This window comes from Cheilinus undulatus, linkage group 19 (assembly GCF_018320785.1).
Source record: "Cheilinus undulatus linkage group 19, ASM1832078v1, whole genome shotgun sequence".
Taxonomy (NCBI): Eukaryota; Metazoa; Chordata; class Actinopteri; order Labriformes; family Labridae; genus Cheilinus; species Cheilinus undulatus.
Genome location: NC_054883.1, coordinates 2,738,458 through 2,759,938, shown reverse-complemented (window position 1 = coordinate 2,759,938; position 21,481 = coordinate 2,738,458). Strand labels below are relative to the sequence as shown.

The window sequence follows — 21,481 nt, the reverse complement described above, 5'->3', positions numbered from 1 at the left end:
CATTTTTGCTCCAGTTTTGTTTATTACTTAATATGTAGAAAAATTAACAACACACCTGTCAGTCTCAAGCTGTGTCTGAATGCTAATGTAAACATAGATCCACTCAGCCCTGGGCTCCAGGACAGACTTGCAGAACTCGTAGCGTGGGGACAGATCAACTCATTAAATTCTACCTACAATTAACATAGATCATTTTTCTGCTCTCCCACTAACGCACAGTGTCTGCATTTGCAGCCTTCCTAGAAACGTTGAGGGTATATTTCAACTTTTCGAGTGACTCATCCATTCCATCTGCTCCTTTTCCCAAACTCTCAATATGCCAAGAATGACTTTAAACACAGTCGCTTTATGTTGACAGCTCCAAATGTCAGCGAGAGGTTAACTGAAGTATTTTGAATTTTAGAGCTAAAATATGTAACATTACCCCCATTAAAATACCACCTAAGATGATTTATTCATTAAGTGTTGCATTTCAGAGGGAGTTTCTTCTGGTTGTTTGTGGAGTGTCAGTGATTGACCAGGCAGGTAATGAGAACATGCCATGAATACATCACTGAGGTGGTTTAATTGGACCGCAGAGGCATCGATTACAGAACAGGTGCAACCAATTCAAACCTGATCGATATTTTTTAAATAACAGAAATGCAGAAGGTTTCCAAGCAAGGTTGCCAAGCTCTGAGAATTTCATAAACTGAGCAGATAAGTATAAGAATATGATCATACTTCACAGACTGTGGCTTTGATAAGTTCAAGCGTCACAAAACAGTGAGTCTGACGTTAACTGTGTGAAATCTTGTACCAAATCCACTAAAAAAGACTGCTGATATGGGTCAGTTCATTTGGCTGCCAGGAGTTTTTGACAAGACTGCCAAGTAGCTGGTTGAAAACATATCTGTCTCACACTTCAGTGCTTCTGAAGAACTGCATGCAGAGCAACAGGTGGCATGAAAACACAGGTTTTACTTCCTTGTTGTAATGTCTGATTGCCTTTCCTGTAGACTGCCATCTGATCCTGATGAAGATTCTGTCCTTCCTGGATGCTTCTGCTCTCTTCATCCTGGGCCACGTCAGTAAGCTCTTCTGTCAGCTCACCAATGATAAGTAAGATTCAGCCAGGTATTGTTCATGCAGCTCTGACAAAAGTGCTGCTACTTATGATAATATTGAAAAGGTTTTATCTGTTCATTCCTGGTTCCTTAGGAGATCTAAGATCCAAGATGGCTGCACGCATGTACGCTGCGGTTCGATGCACTCCCTTTTGGTGCTTTATTCTGTTGTTTGTGTTTGAGTTGTTAGTCGTTGAGTACACTCTTTGTCTGATGAAGAACATCTACAACCGACATGAGCTCCTTCAAATTATGGAGGGAAGAAGCTGTTTCAGCCGAATATCTCCACTCCCACAACGTACCCGAAGATATAGCCAGGACCCTGGCCTCTCTGTGGATGAATACACCCACACTAAAAAAAGTAAAACATTGGTTGAACTTGAAATGTATTAAAGGGGACATATTTTGCCCTTTAAAGGTACAATGTGTAGAATTTGGCTGCATTTCGCCGAACAGAAACGGTGTACATGGGATATAGTGTTTATATATCTATGTGAAGTATGTTAAAATAAGTGCACAATCATCCCCTTTAAACTTTCGTTTTCTTTTTACAAAATTAGAAAAAAGCTTTTTAAATTTACATTACCGCAGGTCTCCCCCACGGAGGCTGCCATATTGAACCGCCATGTTGTCTACGGCAATGTTTTGGGGACAGAAAGAGCGAAATGCGATTTTTAAATACGAACCTGCCCGCCGGTCCTGAAAGCTACCTGGAAGGCAGGTGGAGAAGAAGACTGACCTATAATCTACAAAAATTATGGTTACAAAAAGGAATGAATAAACCCTCACCTCGTCACTGCTGTAAATGATGTCCGGCTCACGATCCTTTTTGGTCTTCACAGGCTCTCGTCGCCTAGTGATGTGACGTTTTGGTAACAGAACGGCTCATTCTAAAATCTGAACGCTAGATGTCGCTAAAAGGACAAATTCTACACATTGTCCCTTTAAGACAAGTTTATATTGGTCCCAGAGGTCCTCAAAACATGCCTGTGAAGTTTATTGCTGAAAAAAAGGAGTATAGAATTCTTGCAGGAAATGGATGTCACTCTCCTGATGTTTCAGGCACATCTATCCAAAGTTTAGGATTCTAACTATCAATCTCCCAGTCAAAAGTCAGAAGGGTAACCCACTGAGTTAAACTGGAAGCAGGAAGGTCAGCACTCAAATGTCTTTTTTAACGTTTATTCAGGGACAACAGGCCACAGCGGACGCGTTTTGACACGTAGGTCAACGCTGGATACCTGAGCTGGAGTGTAGAGGGAGAGCCACTCAGAAAGTGACGGCTGCTGTTGCATCAAGTGTTTTTTGAATCCACTCGGGATCTACAGGATGTTGTTACGAATGCACATGCGCACAGCAGGCTTAATGCAATAAAAATACATTGATCCAATTTAATTTAATGTCCAGCTGCCAGTTTAAATAAAAAAATATAGATTCAACCATTAAGATAATGTAGAAGATTTAGATTTAATGAACAAATCAATAATTTTAGGCTGTTATAAAACGAAAAATTACATCAATCCTACAACAGCAATGTTTTACTTTTTTCAGTGCACAGAGAGGAGGTGGAGGTGGCACAGGGACAGAAGGAGGAAGCGGAGCTGCTGGCGGAGTGCTGACGAGGCTGCGCAGGAATCCAAACAAACCAAACATACGTGTTTTATCTTTTTTTTATCTAAAGCGAAGACGACTCCTGAAGTGGCTGGAAACATCAATAAAACACGTATGTGTACGAAACAACACAACATCTACTACTGCACTGACAAACAGACCTGTTTAATCAATAGTTAGATTTAATGAAGCATCAATGATTCAGGCACAGTGATGCAACAACGATAGTCCGCTGGTTTCCTTAAATTTCCCAGATGTGACCTGAACAACAGCTTCCGGAGCATCTGGAGTGACTGAGCCATCACTCAAAAACTCGTTGGCCAATAGGGATACGCCCAGAAAAGCCCGCCCACACGTGACATTTGTGCCAGAACTGAGAGCCAAAACTCAAGAAACGCAAACAAAGGATCAGGCAGCGCAAACGCAAAACCGAGAAGCGAGAGCAAAAGTCTGATGACTGAGAGAGAAAAACAGGAACTGTAAACAAAAAGATAGATGTTCAGAATTCTAAGAGTAATAATTTAGTTGCTATTCCAAATTTCTTCTCTTGATGTGAACATGTTTTTTCTTGGATCACATTTTTTTGTTTTCAAATGCTAATTTTCTTTGATACTGAAAAATTTTGTTCGAATCTTTTTGACACAAATATCATTCCTTAGAAAAACAGCATCCAAAAATTCTGGAACAATTTCAGAAAAAAATGTTTCCAACGGTAAAATTTCAAAGACTTTGAATATCCAACCATCTACAGTCCAGAATATCATTAAAAGATTCAGAGAACCTGCAGGTATCTGTGTGCACAAGGGGTCTCGTCTCTGGATGCTTATGATCTTCAGGCCCTCAGGCCAGAAAGCATTTAAACAGATGATTCTGTACTGGAAATCACTGCATCGGCTCAGGAACACTTCAAGAAATCACTGTCCATCAAAAAAGTTCACTGTTCAGGGCGCGCCGGTTGTCGAGTGGTTAAGCGGCACACCATGTACACGGGCAGCCCGGGTTCAAGTCCGGCCTGTGGTACCATTTCCCGCATGTCTCTTCCCTGTTTCCGAGTCTGTCCACTGTCCTCTATCTAATAAAAGCACAAAAAGGCCCAAAATAAATCTTTAAAAAAGTTCACTGTTCCAATCCACAAATGCAAGTTATAGCTGTATCATGCAAAGAAGAGGCCATATGTGAACACGCCCCAGAAACCTCTTCTCTGGACCACAGCTCATTTAAAAAGGACTGAGGCGAAATGGAAAACTGTTCTGTGGTCAGATGAATCAAAATTTGAAATTCTTTTTGGAAACCACGGTCCCTGTGTCATGCGGACTGAAGAGGAGAGAGAGCATCCAGCTTGTTATCAGCGTACAGTTGAAGAGCTTGCAATGATGGTATGGGGTCGCATTGGTGTCTATGGAGAGGGAGGCTTACAAATAATGAACGGCACTATCAATGCTGAAAAGTATAAAGATGTTTTCAAGTCATATATAATCCTATTCAAACAACGTCTCTTTCTGGTAAGGTCTTGCATATTTCAGCAAGACAATGCTAAACCACATACGACATCCCTGACAACAGCATGGCTCACAGTAGGAGAGTGTGTTTGCTGAAGTGGTCCACCTGAAGTCCAGACCTTCACCAACAGAAAACATTTGATGTGTCATAAAAAGAAAAATCTGGCAAAGAAGACCCAGAAGTATTGAGCAGCTAGAATCCTACATCAGGCAGGAATGGAACAACATTCCTCTCCTATAACTCCAGCAACTGGTCTCCTCACTTCCCAGATGTTTACAGACTGTTGTTAAAAGAAGAGGGGATGCTACACAATGGCAGACATAGCCTGTCCCTACTTTTTTACATGTCTTAAAGCCATCAAATTCAAAATGAACTAAATAACTGTTAAATATCTCAGTTTCATTGTTTCTGAATTAATTATGGGTTCATGATGCTTACATGTTGCACTGTTTTTATTTACATTTTACACCACCCCTTTTTTTTTTTTTTTTTTTGGAATTGGTGTTAATAAATATCACTTAAGGTACTTAAAAGACTAATGTTAATTAGGATGATGGAGTTATTAAATCTGGATTCTAAGTATTATTTCAACTTCTTCTACCACATGAGATTAGATTTCTAAAACTTGCTCTAGTAATAGCTAGAGATGCACAATATTTTTAGCCTGATATCAGTATCAGTAGATGTCAACATTTCTGCTGATATTTACATCTGACATTTTGGCTGTGAATATCAGCATATATCGACTGTATAATTTGTCCATATCTACTAATAAATAAGTAAAGTTTTAGGCTGGACAAACAGAGTTTTGTAAGTTGAGATCTTCTTCTTTATTCATTTTCATTGTTTAAACTTTAACGTATATTTTAAGGAAAAAGGTTTGTTCCTTTTTTCATCCTCAAACCTTAAATTATGTTCAAAGATCTGGATTATTAGTCATGTAAAATGTATTTAAATATTGATATCAGTATCGGCTAAAATGAATCTGTATATCAGCATATCAGGTATCAGCAAAAAAAAACAAACAAACAAACCAAAAAAAAAAACAATATTGTGTATCCCTGGTAATAGCAGTATTGAACTGATATTATTTTGATCTAAACAGGTTGAAAAAGTCAAATCCTTCACAGGTAAACTCAAATGAATAGTAAAGGCATCCTAACCATAAAAAATGTCCACGTTTACTTTTACCTGCTGTTACCTCTGTTGTACAGTATGTCATTTTGTGAAGTGAGGTTTTAAAGCTCTGATGAAACAGCCTCGTCTTCTGCTCCGATAGCTTTAAACACTTAGAAAATTGTTTCCCAAAGCTTTATTACCATTTAATCTGGAGCAGAGGTCTCGTTGACGGAAAAATCTCCATCATTGACAGATTTTTATCGAAGGATGATGGAAAAATTTAAAGGCGGTCCGTCATTTTGATGGACTGGGTATGATGAGGATGAGCCTACATTTCAGCGCACACACACAGACAGATGCATAAACCTTTTCTATTTTGCACACATGGACTATTAAAGAGGTTATTTAATCTATTAAAAATCTTGTAGTGGGCTCTATCACTGACCTCAACACCGTAGAGCTGTGAAAGTTCGACGGCGTCCATGCTGACAGCACTGACAGAGAGGCTTGTAGCACCCTATAATGTAATAATTTCCTGATAATGTAATAACGCCTGATAATGTAATAAAAATGTGCACTTAACTCAGTCGATAATGTCATAAAACCCAATAATGTAATAAAATATCCTGACTGATATTGTAATGACATTTTTACTGATAATGTAATACCTTTTTTTTTCAAACCTGATAATGTAATACTTGACAATGTAATAAATATGTTCATTTTCAGTCCAGAGTTCTAAATTTTGTGTTTGTGTTGCATTATTACATTATCGGGAAATTATTACATTACAGGGTGCTACAAGGCTGCTGCAGGTGTCTCAGTGCGTCACACGGGGATATAGGTCAGCATGCAGAGTGTTAAGGCCTTTATACAATGAGTCTGTTTCATGTTGTTCTAATCATGTCTGCACACTGATGCCGAAATTGTCAGTTTTTGTTGTTGTGTTTTTTCAGAACAGGATATCAACAATGGAAATATAATAGAGAGATGGGTGATTGATGATTCAGATCAGCGCCAGTTGCTTTATTCTTTCTTTCTCACTCACACCCGCCCAACCTCTCCCCATCTCTCTCCCTCTCTTGCACCAAAACCTCACTTTTAAACACCTTGTTTGCCTGTGTATTATGTGGGGATCAACCATGGAAATACAACAGATAAAGGCAAACGTTTGAAGCCTACTCACAGGTCAAAGCAGAAACAGAGTAAAAAGTTGGTCTCCATCTCTCCAACTTGTCTCAGCGCTGTGACACATGAGCGTGTGCTGTACGAAGCTCTCTGTCAGGATGGATCCAGCGCGATTTTAAAGAAGTGACAGAGAAACAGGCTTGCAGTACGAAACTATTTGACACATTCTACAAGTTTTCGCAGTCAAGGCAAATTCAAATGCACCTGACTCAGTGTGCAAGATCCGGGTAAGTCACGTTTTTCGGAGTACGACTCCTGTGGAGCAGAGAAAAATGCGCACGGCTCCACGGTGCAGCTTTTTAACAACTTGTTATCAGCTAAATGGGTCAGTTCTAGTTGCTTGCTTAAAGACAGGGATTGTTGCTCCACCTTCACTGCGTAAAAGATGAGGAGGAGTAAACGCTGTGCTGTTGTGTTCATCTCTCAATGCCGTTAAAAAAAAAAAACAAACTAAAATGATTGTTCTTTAATATAAGTTAGGAAACTGTGCCTCATCAATTAAACACTACTAATAGAGCCATATTGAATTATATTATATTACACATATTAAATAGAAAATTATAATGATGGATTGTAGAATGGTATGACGGAATTTTTATGACCCTTTCCGTCATAATGAGGTACAACAATAAAGTCTAGCACAACCTGATCTGGAGTATACATTTTTCTAACTACCTATGAGAAACTTTTAGAGAAATTAGATAAAAATGCAATTTCAGCTGAAACTGCGTGGGGATGCTGAGAGATGAACTGTGGAAAAACAGCTGAAATAGCAAGAGGCATCTGACTGCAGCCCTCGGGCAAACCTCTACGCTGGGGCGTTCTGCTGGAGACCTCTCTGCTGGGGCGAAACCTCTCCCCCGGGGGCGTGACGTACATTGCCCAAGCCATGGACCTCTAAGCTGGGGCGTGACGTATATTGCCCATGACAAAATTTGAGCTCTATCAGCTTGCCGACAGGCTGACCCTAAATCTAACCAGCCGGGTTTTAATGCCTAAACCGAACCAGTCGGGTTTTAATAGCGTAGACCCATATGAGGCTATGCGATTGTGTCATAAACACAGCGGTGTAGTCATGCTAACAAAAGATAACACGCTGCACGCCCCAGCAAAGAGGTTTCGCCCCACGTAGAGGTCTCCAGCCGAACACCCCAGTGTAGAGGTTTGCTCGAGGGCTGAAGCCAGGCCCTTTTGGAAATAGCTTAAAAAGCAAAAAAAAAAAAAAAAAAAAGCTGAAAATAGCATAAAAAATCATTGAAAATAGCTAAATAGCATAAAATAGCATATATATATAGCTAAAAGGCATAAAAATAGCTAGAAAGCATAAAAATTGTTGAAAATTGCATAAAAGCTAAAGAGTGCAATACCTGATTACAGGTAACATTTAAAAAAGAGACTTATAGTGTAAGCAAACCCCAGCTCGAATGCACCTTCCTATCCTGGCGTCCAAGTCGAACCTCCGCTGGTAAAGCAACCTGGCTCTCAATATTGTGTTTAAATGCCTCTCTGTAATAATGGTTCCCTGCAATGCCAGGCTTTTCAGAACGTCTTTGTAGCTCATTCCCAGCCTAAAATAGAATTCAATCAGACTATCCCTGTCCATCGTGTAGCTTTAGCCCCTCTACTGCCTCTACGTTACACCTTAGAGACGATGCGCTTGATTTGCTCACCCAGCTGTCCAGGAATGATATTAATATTATTGATTAGTAATACGAATTAGTATTTCGTGGCCACAAATTAATATTTCATGAGCACGTTATAGCTATATTGTGGCCACAGTTTAATTTTTTTTTTGACCATGTTATGTCTGGGGCTCCGTACAGGGTAACACACTCAGAAACAAGTATTTTCTATCATTGTAGAATGGCAGCCCTGCTATAAAACAGTGTATCATATCTTTGATATCATTCCATTATTTGTCTGTTAACATATGTCAGGTGATTAACTCGGAATCTGTCATTGCAGCAAGTTGTGGAAAAAGCTATACATAGCAGAATTTGGCTGAAATAAAAGCAGAAGCCTCAGTGTATGGATGAGCTGCTGCTGAAGATGGCCACAGTGGAGGTGCAGGATCAGCCTGCCGGCTACTGGAAGTGGCTTCACTTCAGGACTCTAGCTCCATGTGACATGAAGGAGTGGAGGAGACATCTGGGACTCGTCAGCTGTCACACTGGGCTGCCCAGCCAAACAGAGCGAGTCCTCAGGTAAGAGACGGAGACATTATCTGAGGTGTATGATTTGTTTAATGCTTCAGTTATTTCTTTAAACCAGAATTTATCAAGGCTGGCTGTTAATGAGAGAAAAGGGTCTCTAGAAATCTTTGTGTAAATTAGTTTCATATGCTATGCTTTGCTGCGTTTTGTTTATCAAGTCAAAGGGGGTGTGTTGATTGTACTTAGCGGGCTGTAACCTGACGGTTGCCCTCTGTGAAGTATGTTTTACGATTGGAAGCAGCTCTGTGAGGTATCATGGGAACCCTTTCACTATTTGCGGTTAGCAAACAGTAAAACTTTAGAGATCCACCCTCGCTGTCAAGAAAGTTCAAGGGTAGAAACCAGAGGACAGTTCAAGCCGCTGGCAATCAAAAACAAAGCTTGGTTTGTTTTTCATATCGCACTTGATGACACTTTCTTATTAAAGGTGAGAGTGGAGGTCTCTGTCTGAACGCCGTGTCTGCTCAGGGGGATGCTAGCACACGGGGGAGAGCTCCCTCACCGCCTTCGCTGTGGTTTCTGCTGTGTTTTTATAACCTCTGATTAGAGGCTGTGCAGCACTCAATTTTGAGTTCTGTGGCAGTCCCCGTGTTACAGAGGGGAAGTAGAAATAATTGTCTTCCTTGCAGAGGCTGTCTGAATTGTTGAAATAAATTACTTAGCCCCCCCTTCAAACTCACAAACAGGCTTCCTCTTCCTCCCTCCTCCTCCCAGCTCAGTCTATTCCCTGTGGGGGGCTTTGTCTGTTAGAGACACTGAGGAGCATGTGATTTACCTTAGTAATAATCATTTCACAAGATATCACACATACAGACAATGCAGAATGAAATCCCCTGGGTCATCCGAGCCCCCCTGAGCAGCTCCAGTTTTTATCTTTGTTCCTCCACTTAATTGATACTGGATGGTGCCTCAGCGAGACGCGGCAGCGGGGGCAGCCCTGAATCACAGTTTAGACAGAATAGGATCAAGAGATTTATGACAATCTGTTGCGTTCCTTCATTAACTTAACTGGAGTCATAATCCTCCCAGGCTGCCGTCAAAGGAAACATAATGGCCATTAAACCCAGAGTCATCTTTACCAACGCTGCCCCAACATTTCTGATAATACTAAATTAAACTACATGTTTGGAAATGTGGATAGTTTTTACCGTTCACTTGTTTCTTCATGTGGCTGTTTGCCTAACAGGACTTCTCTAAAGCCTTAAAAAGTATTTAACCCTTTACCTACTGAGTCTAAAAGTGGCGATTTGGACATTTTTTTTTTTTTTTATTATGGCTGTAAAATAGTCAGGAAATCTCCTAAGTCTGAGAGCTTTGGTCCCTTTTCCCAGGAGTACTTGAACTTGACTTTTCAACATCTGGTTAATGATTATTGCACATTCTATGGAATTGTCAGCAGTTTAAAAGAAGAAAAACACAAAAACAGATTTGTTTTTCATGGCTTTTATGAGAATAAATGTTGTTATTGCTCATGAAGTTTTGATTTGACATTTGAAATGTGAACCTATACATGTTTAGAACAATCACCAGTCATTTTTTGAGTCGAGGACTCTGGGTGTGCAAAACACAGTGCAAAAGATAACTATAAATAAAGGTGGAAAAATGCATTCTCGACATTCTCAACTAACATATTGTTATTGCACATGACAGATATGCCTAAATGCCACTAACGCTATTTTTTAAAACCAAAACACCGCTCTCACTCGCTCTCCTTTTACTCTCTTCCTTCACTCTCCTTTCTCACTCGTCTTCTGCCAAAGCTGCTGTGTAGCGGTCTCGCGATACTTCTGGTGTTTTGCTATGGTGTTTTGCTATGAATGCCCACATCATATGGTTGCGAGTACCGTAATGAACCATATATGTGTGCATGCCCACAATTCTCACCTTTCCAATCCCGTTGGAATTTTTCTGATCAGACAAACTTTGACAGAGTTACGGTAATAAAACTCTGAATATATAAAACACAGCGACGGCGCTGGGTCAGTAAAGGGTTAAAGTGCACTAATCAATTTCACTAGATTTAAGGCTGTCTAAAAATATAAAAAAGTCTTAAATGTTGGATTACAATGTATTAAATTTTGTGCTTGTTTTCAATTTTTGCTTTCTTGAAAAGATTATTTTTTAAATTTAGTTTTAAAGGGGACATATAATTCAAAAATCCCTTTTTCAGCCCCCTCTTTCTCCACGTTGTGGAAAATGTGTGCTAAAACAAGCCTTTCTTAGATTTTCCCCTCATGATGTCATATGGAGAGTTAGCACCGCCCCCAGGTTTGGTTGGCCCTCCCCGCTTGGAAGAAAGTTCTGCCCTCCTCTCCTGATCCTCCTCTCAGCTCCATTTCCTGAGAGGGGCGTGGTCAGGGGCGGAGTCAGACAGCTCCGTAACATTTAAAGGCACAGACACAGGGCTGAAACAGAGGGGTTTTTAGACATACAAAAATCCTATACTGGAGTGTTTTTTCAGCAGCAAACTTCACAGGCATGATGTGGAGACCTCTGAGACTCATATAGACTCACCTTTAAAGCTTAAAATATGTCCCCTTTAATCACTGAGGAGTTACTGATGAACATCTACAGGACCTGAAATCATTCTGGTACTTACTCTTGTGTTCTGGCTGCTGAGCTGTCAGTGCATCCTCAAAGCTTGGCTGTGCCTGTAGCTTTAGTTAAATGTTTTTGCTTGTATGTTTGCAGGTAAATGGTGGGTAAACACATGTTTTCTGAGAGGTGGTCAGAAGACAAGGAGGACTGCATTTGGTAGCAATAGTCAAGGAAAAAAATCAGCTTTTCAGTCAAGCTTGTGCTGAGCTTGACTGGAAAGCTGTTTATGTTAGCACTGCTAGCACTGTGGTAGGGCCTTTATACTTTCTGGTCTCAAACTAAGATCTTTTCCTCAAAACACAGTACTTACCGTGTCAGTATTGTAGCCAGTTAGAAACTGAGGATGGGGGGTGTGCAGATGGTCAAGTGGTTTTAGGTGCTACCTGTGGCCCTTTACCACATATCTCTCCCCATGCTCCTCCCTGTTTCTGAGTCTGTCCACTGTTCTTCCTCTATCCAATAAAGGCATGAAAAGGCCCAAAAATAAATCTTAAAAAAAAAAAAAAAAAAGGAAATTGATGATGTGATGCTGTAATGTTAAAGTCAATGTCAGATTTTTTGACAGTGCCTATAAAAATAATTCCCCCCTTGGATGTTTTACCCTGTAAATGATTTTATAAGTCAATCACAGTTAATATAATTTAGCTTTTTAATTTAGCAGGTCTCAGTCTCTCTGAGTCTGTGTGGACAGGTCTCAGTCTCTCTGAGTCTGTGTGGACAGGTCTCAGTCTCTCTGAGTCTGTGTGGATAGGTCTCAGTCTCTCTGAGTCTGTGTGGATAGGTCTCAGTCTCTCTGAGTCTGTGTGGACAGGTCTCAGTCTCTCTGAGTCTGTGTGGACAGGTCTCAGTCTCTCTGAGTCTGTGTGGATAGGTCTCAGTCTCTCTTAGTCAGTGTGGATAGGTCTCAGTCTCTCTGAGTCAGTGTGGACAGGTCTCAGTCTCTCTGAGTCTGTGTGGACAGGTCTCAGTCTCTCTGAGTCTGTGTGGATAGGTCTCAGTCTCTCTGAGTCAGTGTGGATAGGTCTCAGTCTCTCTGAGTCAGTGTGGATAGGTCTCAGTCTCTCTGAGTCTGTGTGGATAGGTCTCAGTCTCTCTGAGTCTGTGTGGATAGGTCTCAGTCTCTCTGAGTCTGTGTGGATAGGTCTCAGTCTCTCTGAGTCTGTGTGGACAGGTCTCAGTCTCTCTGAGTCTGTGTGGATAGGTCTCAGTCTCTCTGAGTCTGTGTGGATAGGTCTCCTTCAGGCTTGCATATCTGGACAAAACTATTTTACTCCATTCTTCTCTGCAAAACTGCTCAAGCTCTGTCAGGTTGCACAGGGATCGTCCTCCCGGATTGTTGCTGTATTCATTTTATGATGCTGCCACCCCATGATTTACAGTAGGAATGGTGTCTTTGGTAGTCATAGGTGTCTTGATGACCTCATTTACTCGTCTCCTTCTACGGTCACTCAGTTTAGGACTGTCTGATCTAGGCAGATTTACGCATGTGCCATATTCCTTCCATTTCAGGATGATGGATTTAACTGAACTCTGGGGGATGTCAGTGCGTTGGATTTTTTTTTTTTGTATCCATCCCCTGACTTATACTTTTCAATATTGAGTTTAAATAACCCTTTACTTTGAGTGTTCTTTTTTGTGTTCTTTTGTCTCCACAGCGTAATGGTAGCCAGGAATACTGATTATAACCAGGACTGGACAAAGACACAGGTCTTTATGCAATAATCACTCAGGTGATCCCCATTTCACTTACAGTGAGACTACTAGCACCAGCTGGCTGGACCTCTGTTGAATATGGTCAGTGATTTTAAAGGGGGTGAATATTTATGCAGTCCCTTTTTAATATTTTTGTTTAATAAACATTACTTTGCTGAAATCTGTATTCACTTTTTAAGAGTTTTTTTGAATTTTTTTTCCAAAAAGCAAAATTGTATTGACCCTGATTGATGTATAGAATCAGTAAAAGGATAAAACATCCAAGGGATGAATTCATTAATAGGCACTGTATATAACTTGTATAAGATGTGATAGCAAAGGCTTAGTATAGAATCAGTAAAAGGATAAAACATCCAAGGGATGAATTCATTAATAGGCACTGTATATAACTTGTATAAGATGTGATAGCAAAGGCTTAAAAATAGGGCTATCAAATGACTATCATCTTTAAATGTGAATCATGTTAAAAACCTTTGGTCAGTCACAATTAGTTACATCCTTTTTAGTGCATTTTAAAATTCCCTTTAAAAGTCATTTTGTGCAGTACTGTGCAGAAGTTTTAGGCATGTTCAGGCCAAAATATGAGGCTGAAGTAAGGCGTGTAATGGCGAGTACGCCCACCTGAGGGCCCCATCGGGTAGAAGGGTTGACACGACCCAGGTCACACTCTGGATGTCTTTGTACATTACCAAGGGCATGGAAATATAATCTGATGAAAACAAAACAAAAACCACAGCTGTAGGGTGGAGTTATGGGTAGATGTGGCGCTTAAACATAGCCTAGGGCAGTGGTTCTCAACCTTGAGGTCGGGACCCCTTTGGGGGTTGTGAGACACTGAGAGGGGGTCTCCAGATGCCTGAAAAAACTAAGAATGTTTTTCAAATGACACTGTTGCCACTTTACAGCAGTTTCTCAAATTTTAACCGCTTTTCGTCAGTTTTTTCCACCAATTTTAACACATTTTTTCCGTATAACATCTATTTTTGCCAGTTTTAAACTCTTTCCACTGCCTTTTTTCTGCCTGTTTTTGCCACTTCTAAATCAATTCTTGCCAATTAAGCCAAATGTTGCCTCTGTTGCCCCATTATTGCCACTATTAACCTCATTTTACCACTTTTTATGCCCAATTTTTCCAATTTTAACCACATTTCATTATTTGATATTCCTATTTTTGCAAGTTTAACCAGTTTCTTCCTGTATCTGCCTATTTTTGCTTTCTTAGTTAACCCTTTTTTGCCAGTTTATATCAACTTTACATTCCATTTTACTAAAATTTCCACCCATTTTTTCCAATCTAAAGCCATTTCAGCCACTTTTTAACTCCCTTTTACCACTATTTATGCCCATTTTTGTCACTTTGACACGTTTGCCATTTTTTTGCCATCTTTATCTATTTTTGCCACTTCTAACCCATTTCTGATTTTTCGCTGTTATTAACCCATTGTAACAATTTTAAACCTATTTATTTATTTCTTTTTAACTAAGGGGATTTGCATTTTAAAGAAGGCTACTTTCTACATGAATGACAAAAAAGATATTTGTTTCTTTGATGAGAGTGGTTGTTTTTTCAGGTTAAATATGAAATATAGATATCACAGCTTAACTTACTATGGACCATGGTTTTGCTGACCTCCATTGGCCCCCAGTTTGGTTGGGTCCCAGAAGCTCTTCCATTTACCCCCCTTTGTGCATGGCCTTGCCTGCACATGACTATTCTAGATTGTTCTTGGTGCTTTAACCATCTTCAGGTACAGTGGGGCTCCCCGGTCTCTGGCACCTTTATTTTGGGGGTTACGGGCTAAAAGGTTGAGAACTCCTGGCCTAGGGTACTGTTAGGGCGGGTAGGAGGGTTGCCACAACCTCCTGGTTGTGTATGTCATAAGCACCTGAAAACTGTCGGTGGTTGCTGGGCGTATTACCAGGGGTGCAAAGGCCCAGAAAAAAGAAATGCTGTTAAGCTCGACCTTGGCTGCTGAGCGACACACGTACATCAAATGTGTCGACACTGACTCTGGCCGCCCTCCCTCCTCTCTTCAGCCCGGGGTTGTGAAACATCAGGACGTGTGAAGAACCGTTAGCGCTCTACATGCCTAAAACTTCTGTACTGTGTTTCTCTACTTTTTAAAATTAAGGGTAAATCACTTCCTGGTTGGGTACCCCTGCTTTTACAGGGAGAATTTAACATGAACTTCATCACAGAAAAAAAGATTTTTTTGGCTCTTAAAGTAATGTAAGTAAACAGGTAAACGCTTGATATCACAAGAAGCAGATGACTTTTGACTTGCCCACTGAGAAGCGGCTTAACCAAAGTGTTCTGAAAGGGACAACAGATAATGTGATTTCACTGCATGTGGGTGTCCCCTTTAATATTTCATTTCTGGAAAAATTTCTATAAATATATGAAGTAAAATTATTAGTAAAGAGGTTCCTCTTAACCCCAAACTATGCATTCTTGATATCTACCCAGATGACTTTGTCATTTTTAACTATTTAAAGTCACTGCTTAATGTATGTTTTCTGGAGGCTAAAAGATCATCTATGGAAACAACAAACACCCTGTGGCGTGTCCCAGTGGTTGAAAGGAATGACTTTTATCTTGCTCTGGAAAAGTACCATTACAGTATTTTACAAAAACAAACTTGACAAGTCTGTGAATGAATGGAATTAAAAAAATAAATTCTTGGTGTGACTAACTGCAATACTAAACATAGCCCTTAAAGAAGAGATCCCTCATCCCAGTAGGACTAATCTGGCTAAAAAAAAAAAGGTAAAATAAATAAAAACATGAATGCAAACCTTGGATCCAGGAGGAACAATGTGGATTCTGTCCTGGCCGTGGGACAGTAGACCATCTCTTTACCCTTGCAGGACTTCTTGAGGGAGCATGGGAGTTTGCTCATCCAGTCTACATGTGTTTTGTGGACTTGGAGAGGGTTTATGATCCTGTACCTCGAGGGGTCATGTGGGGGGTACTGCAGGAATATGGGGTCCTGTGGCCGCTGCAGTGGGCCTTCAGATAAAACCAGAGAAAAGGCCCTAATTATGGACTTTAATTCATCCCAATCAATGTGATTAATCTCAACAGGGCTACATAAAAGAATTTTTAATTTGACATGGTGAATTATTGGGTTGTTCTTTTTAATCAAGCTCTTTCCTGCTTTTTTGTGTGTGAACAATGGGACACAATCACTGGTTTCTCTCCCTACTGACTGGCTGCAGTATATATCATAAAACCCATCATGTCTACAGATGGAGAATGCAGGTGAAATATTATGTCAGATGCTTTTCTCTTAAAACCCTGTTTCAGTTGGAAAACCAGGCATTATCACACTGATTTGTGTTTTTGTAACAAACACTGACAAAGCAGCCGTTGAATTCTCTAGACCTGTCTGCTTCAAACAGAATCAAGAATCTCCTCTGCTGTGGACGACTGACCTGAGGGATCTTTGACGTTTTATCGACAGGTGAAATGTGTGTTTGGTTTGCCGAAGCGGAGCGACATCAATACCACGGCTCCATCAGCAGATCCATAATGCACAGGTGCTAAATGAGTAATATGTCAGCATCTGTCACAGGGGTATTTTGGTTTAATTTTGGTATAACAGAAGGAGGAAGAGATGCTTTGTTTATCTCTACTTACACTCAGTGGTGATCCTGCGTATGCTATCTTATTTTAGAAACTTGCATGTCACCTGGGAGCTCACAGTCTCTGAAAAATCAGGGTGGGAGGGCACACATGAGCCGAGCTGGTCCCACTTCAGTGAGACTTCTGTGACTCGGTGCTGGAGCGGGGGAGGCTGCCTGCCTGACTACCAGCAGATTTCCACCCTTCAACTCACGGCGTCAGGAGGGTAGCCCTCAACTGCCCGGGCCTAAAGAAGTAAGACAGCTGGCATCAGCTCCACTCTCTCTTTCTCTCCCGTACTATGACTCCATTTCCTCTTTTCTCTCAGTGAAATCTATAGTTTTCTTTGCTCTGACAGACCTGGCTGGAGGTCCCTCATGGCGAGAACAGACGTGCAGACTCTGACTAAGAGTGTGCAGATCATTGGTCAGGGCCATTTAGTTGAACTGAAACTGCTGCAACCCGGCATCATCTTTGGAGTCTGAAAGATAATTTGTAACTTTAAATTCATTAACGACTTCCTGGTTGATCCTGCCAGTAGCATATTCTTGTCTCAGAGATTAAGCCATGCAAGTCCAAGTTAGGGCTGAACGATTTGGGAAAATAATCTAATTACGATTTTTTCACCCAACATTGCAATTGCACTTTAACATGTGATTATTCTCCAGGTTCCTCATCTTATAAACCATTCTATATTGCAACACACAAAGCTATTTCCCCCAGAAATTTATATCCAATTTCCCAAAATCTACAAATAAATGTTCAAATATTCTAAGACAATAACTAACAATTAAAAACCTGCAGTACCACCCAAAAAAAATCAAATCCAATTCCCAAACTAGAAAAGCATGTGGAGAGCACAGACCTCCACTGTTAGCCCTACCTCCCAACAGTGAAGAACCCTTCAAAAAATTCCTGGATCTGTCCCCATGTGCCCCCCACCATGGCATTCGCTGATTACTCCCTCCCCGGTGGGGTGGAAACACAGTGAGGCAAAGCACTGGCTTCGCTACATGTGGACTGTCATGGTGGAAGCACCCATGGTCTCACCGGATGACTGGAAGCCATGGCAGAGGGTGAATATTCCTCTATTCCTCCCAGCGAGTCTATTCCTCTGACTCGTCTCCTCGACCGGGTGTGCATCTTTCAAACTCTATAAACTCCAAAACTTTGAATAGAAACACACCCAAAATGCTGCGGGGATTGAAGTTACTCATGTAACATCACAAACCCACCCGATCACATAACCTCCTTGGCGGAGGTAAAAATTACACATACATTCCTCAAATTTTCATAAAAATACTAAGAACAAAATCAAAGCAACTTCTTAAAAATTTACAACTAAATTTCTCAAATTTTCATGAAGTTACCTAAAAGTTTCAAAGATAATTCCCTAGGAAATTGAAATCAAATCTCCCAAAATTTACAAATAAATGTTACAAATTTCCATTAAAATACCTAAAATTTTCAAAACAAATTTCCAAAGATTTTCAAATCAAATTCCAAAAAATTTACAAATAAATTTATCAAATTTTCAAGTAGATACTTTAAATTTTCAAAGCAAATCCCCCCTGAAAATTCAAATCAAATTCCTAAAAATGTAAAAATAAATTTCTCAAATTTCTGCAAAAATATCTACAAATTTCTAAGCAAAAATCCCCCCATAATTCAAATAAATCTAACAAAAATGTCTCATTGCAATTATTTTGTCCTATATTGCAATTTGATATGAATTGTAATGCAGGGAGTGATGATTTTATGGATTTCTTGTTTTGAAGAAGACAAAAATATACAAAAAAACAAGGAAAGTAGGAACTTTGGTCAACTATTCTAGAAAATATTGGCACTTGAATGTTTGCATAATGCATAGAGAAAAACACCTCTGCTTAAAAAAAGTATTCAACTGCTTTTTCAAAAACACATTTCAGGTCAGAAATATTGCAACCTCTGCGATTTGAAAATTGCAGTAGGTCACATTGCGATTTAACCTACATTTCGATTAATTGCCCAGCCCTAGTCTAAGTAAACATGGCCGGTACGGTGAAATGGCTCATTAAATCAGTTTTGGTTACTTTGATAGTTCCTATTTTTATGTAAGATTAAAGATTTTAAAGTGGCATCTCCTTCTGCAGGACCACTGCTCTGTTACCTTCATCCTGTTCACCCTCCACTTCCACAGGCTGGTGGAAAAAAATCCAGGGATCATCTGTGTGGTAGGCTGCACTTGAACAGACACCTTTTTATTCACATGCTCATATGGCGTGCAGTGTATCACCATCAGCTGGTTACGGCTCAAATTCAAAGGGTGCGATAACTGACAGGATTCATTTGACGCCCCGTGATGTGAGCCTCCTATGATGCACAGCAGGAGGGGGGATTTGAAGCGTCAGCATCACTGGCACCTGATTTTCACCATCACAGAGAATAGTCAGAGCTCTGTGTGTTTATATATAGAACCTTTTTGTTGTCGTGTCAGGAGCTGTTACACCAGCAATTTTGTTAATCATCAGTCATCAGAATAAAACCAGAGCAGGTGTTGATTTTAATTGGCTCTATCAACTCATAATCAAACCTACAACATAGTGATTCACAGTAAATATGCATCCCTAGAGTTAAGTTTTGGTTAATTTTGAATAAAATAGTTTAAAATCTTCTTTAAAAGGCTATGAGCCAAAGGGTTAATTACCACTTGATTTAACCCATACATTTTGCCCACATAGAGAAATGTATTTTGGCCTCAGGCACCAAACTTCTTTAGCTGTCTCCACACTACAAAAATGATAAAAAGTAAGAAACATCTCATTGCTATGTTTACATTTATTTTTCTACATCAAAAATAAGAACACGTAAATGCCTCGCAGTGTTGTGACAAGAGACAAAATATCAAAGGGTCTCATTTAAGTTCTGCATCCAAAGTGTAGCCATAGCCCCCTCTACTGGTTTCTTTTGAGAGCACAATGTGGCTGCACACAGTGATTACAACCCACCAAGGCAATGCAGCTTTTAATCCTGTTTTTAAACACATCTTTTTCTAAACTGCTCTTTTACACTCTTTCTTGTTTTCTTTCCCCAGCCTCTACACGGAGCCAACATTCAAACCCCCTTTTGATGACATAGACCCTGAGTATGGTCTTCATGGCTACCAGCTTCATGTTTGTCTGCATTGACAGGAGTTTCTCTCAGCTCTTCTGCTGGAGAGGTAAGCAATTTATACCTACGTTCACCATCAAAAGATGCTGATATTCACTCTCAGCTGAGCTTTATGTTATTTAAACATTTCATCTGCAAGCTGCTCTTGGGTTCAAATCCAACTTGTTTCTCCTTCCTTACATGTTATTCCCCACTCCCTCTCCTTAGTTTCTGACTATCCACTATCTGAATAAAGTCGAAGAGCAAATCTTTTGGAGTTTAATCACTGAACTAGAAGCCTCACACTAGAATACTTCCTGTAGTGTTCAAAGTCACATGTGGATGCTTGTGTGATGTGTTTTTCTACAGCTCAGGTCTGTGAGGGGTTAATCCAGCTGAGCGCCATCAGCAGGGCAGACTTGTGGAAGCACACACCTTTTTCAGGAAACATCACCCTGCCCTGGAGGTGTGAGGCCCTGCAGGGTGCAGCGGAGGTACATCATAAGCTGTTGACTTGGATACTCTTTTACTGTGTGTCATAATAAAAAAAAGTTAATGTTAGTTATTTTTAAGGTTATTGACACCATAAGCTGTTTTCATTTTAATTGATCTGTTTATACGTTTATTTCTAAATCACTCCCTCTTAGATAAATAATTAGAATACCGCCGTTTTTACACTTTATGGAATCCCACTGGGATCTTACAGCGACAACCCTTGCAGAAAACTCTTCAACTTCTTGATGTTGACACTGTATGTCTCTTCCACCAGAATTGCTGCATCATGACTCTGACCCTGGATGGATTTAGGATACCTTTTGGTGTGTCAGCTCTCCTGTTTCCCTGAAACCTCAAAAGAGCCAACAGGAACACCACAAGCAGTCCGGGTCGCCAACAACAACTCAAGCACCATCACGCTGAGCACAGGGCCCCACAGGGATGTGTGCTCAGTCCCCTGCTGACCCACGACTGCACACCAACCTTCAGCACCAATCACACAGTAAAGTTTGCACAACTGTGGTCGGTCTCGTCTCCAACAACGATGAGACAAACTAGAGGAAAGAGGTCAGCCATCTGGCCACATGGTGCAGAGATAACAATCTCCATCTTAATGTGGATAAGACCAAGGAGATCATCATTGACTGCAGGAGGGACCACCCCCCTCACCCCCGCTGTCCATTGACGGTGCTGCTGTAGAGAGTGAGCAGCACCAAATTCCTGGGGGTGCACATAAGTGAGGACCTCTCCTGGTCAACCAACTCTGCATCACTGGCCAAAAAAGCACAGCGACACCTCTACTTCCTCCGCAAACTGAAGAGAGTGAGAGCCCCCCCACCCATCATGCACACCTTCTACCAAGGCACCATTGAGAGGAAGACCCTGCAGCGCATAGTGAACACAGCCAGAGGGATCATTGGTGATCCCACTCCCCTCCCTCCTGGACATCTATAACACCCGCCTCACCCACAAAGCAGCCAGCATTGTGGGTGACGCCAGCCACCCCTCATACAGCCTCTTCAGCCTCCTGCACCTCTGGGAGAGGGTGCCCGCTCCACCAGACTCACAAACAGCTTCGTCCACCAGGCTGTCAGGAAGCTGAACTCTCTCCCACCTCCCCCTCTACTTTTCTCTGTTTCTTTAACTTGTGTTTATACTTTTTACACTGCGGGTCAGAGAGAAAC

At 40.8% G+C, this 21,481-nt stretch overlaps 1 protein-coding gene across 1 annotated transcript; it reads left to right on the top strand.

Annotated features, from left to right (window-relative positions):
- The first annotated feature begins 825 nt into the window (after positions 1-825).
- On the top strand, positions 826-21,251 carry fbxo15 (F-box protein 15). The gene is given in 15 exon segments (XM_041814675.1): positions 826-829; positions 999-1,101; positions 8,490-8,521; positions 8,524-8,728; positions 16,726-16,880; positions 16,883-16,928; positions 17,032-17,157; positions 18,802-18,864; positions 18,866-18,886; positions 19,747-19,836; positions 19,838-19,872; positions 20,172-20,296; positions 20,572-20,608; positions 20,611-20,705; positions 20,997-21,251. Coding segments are annotated over 15 exon segments (1,392 nt in total).
- Positions 21,252-21,481: the final 230 nt, after the last annotated feature.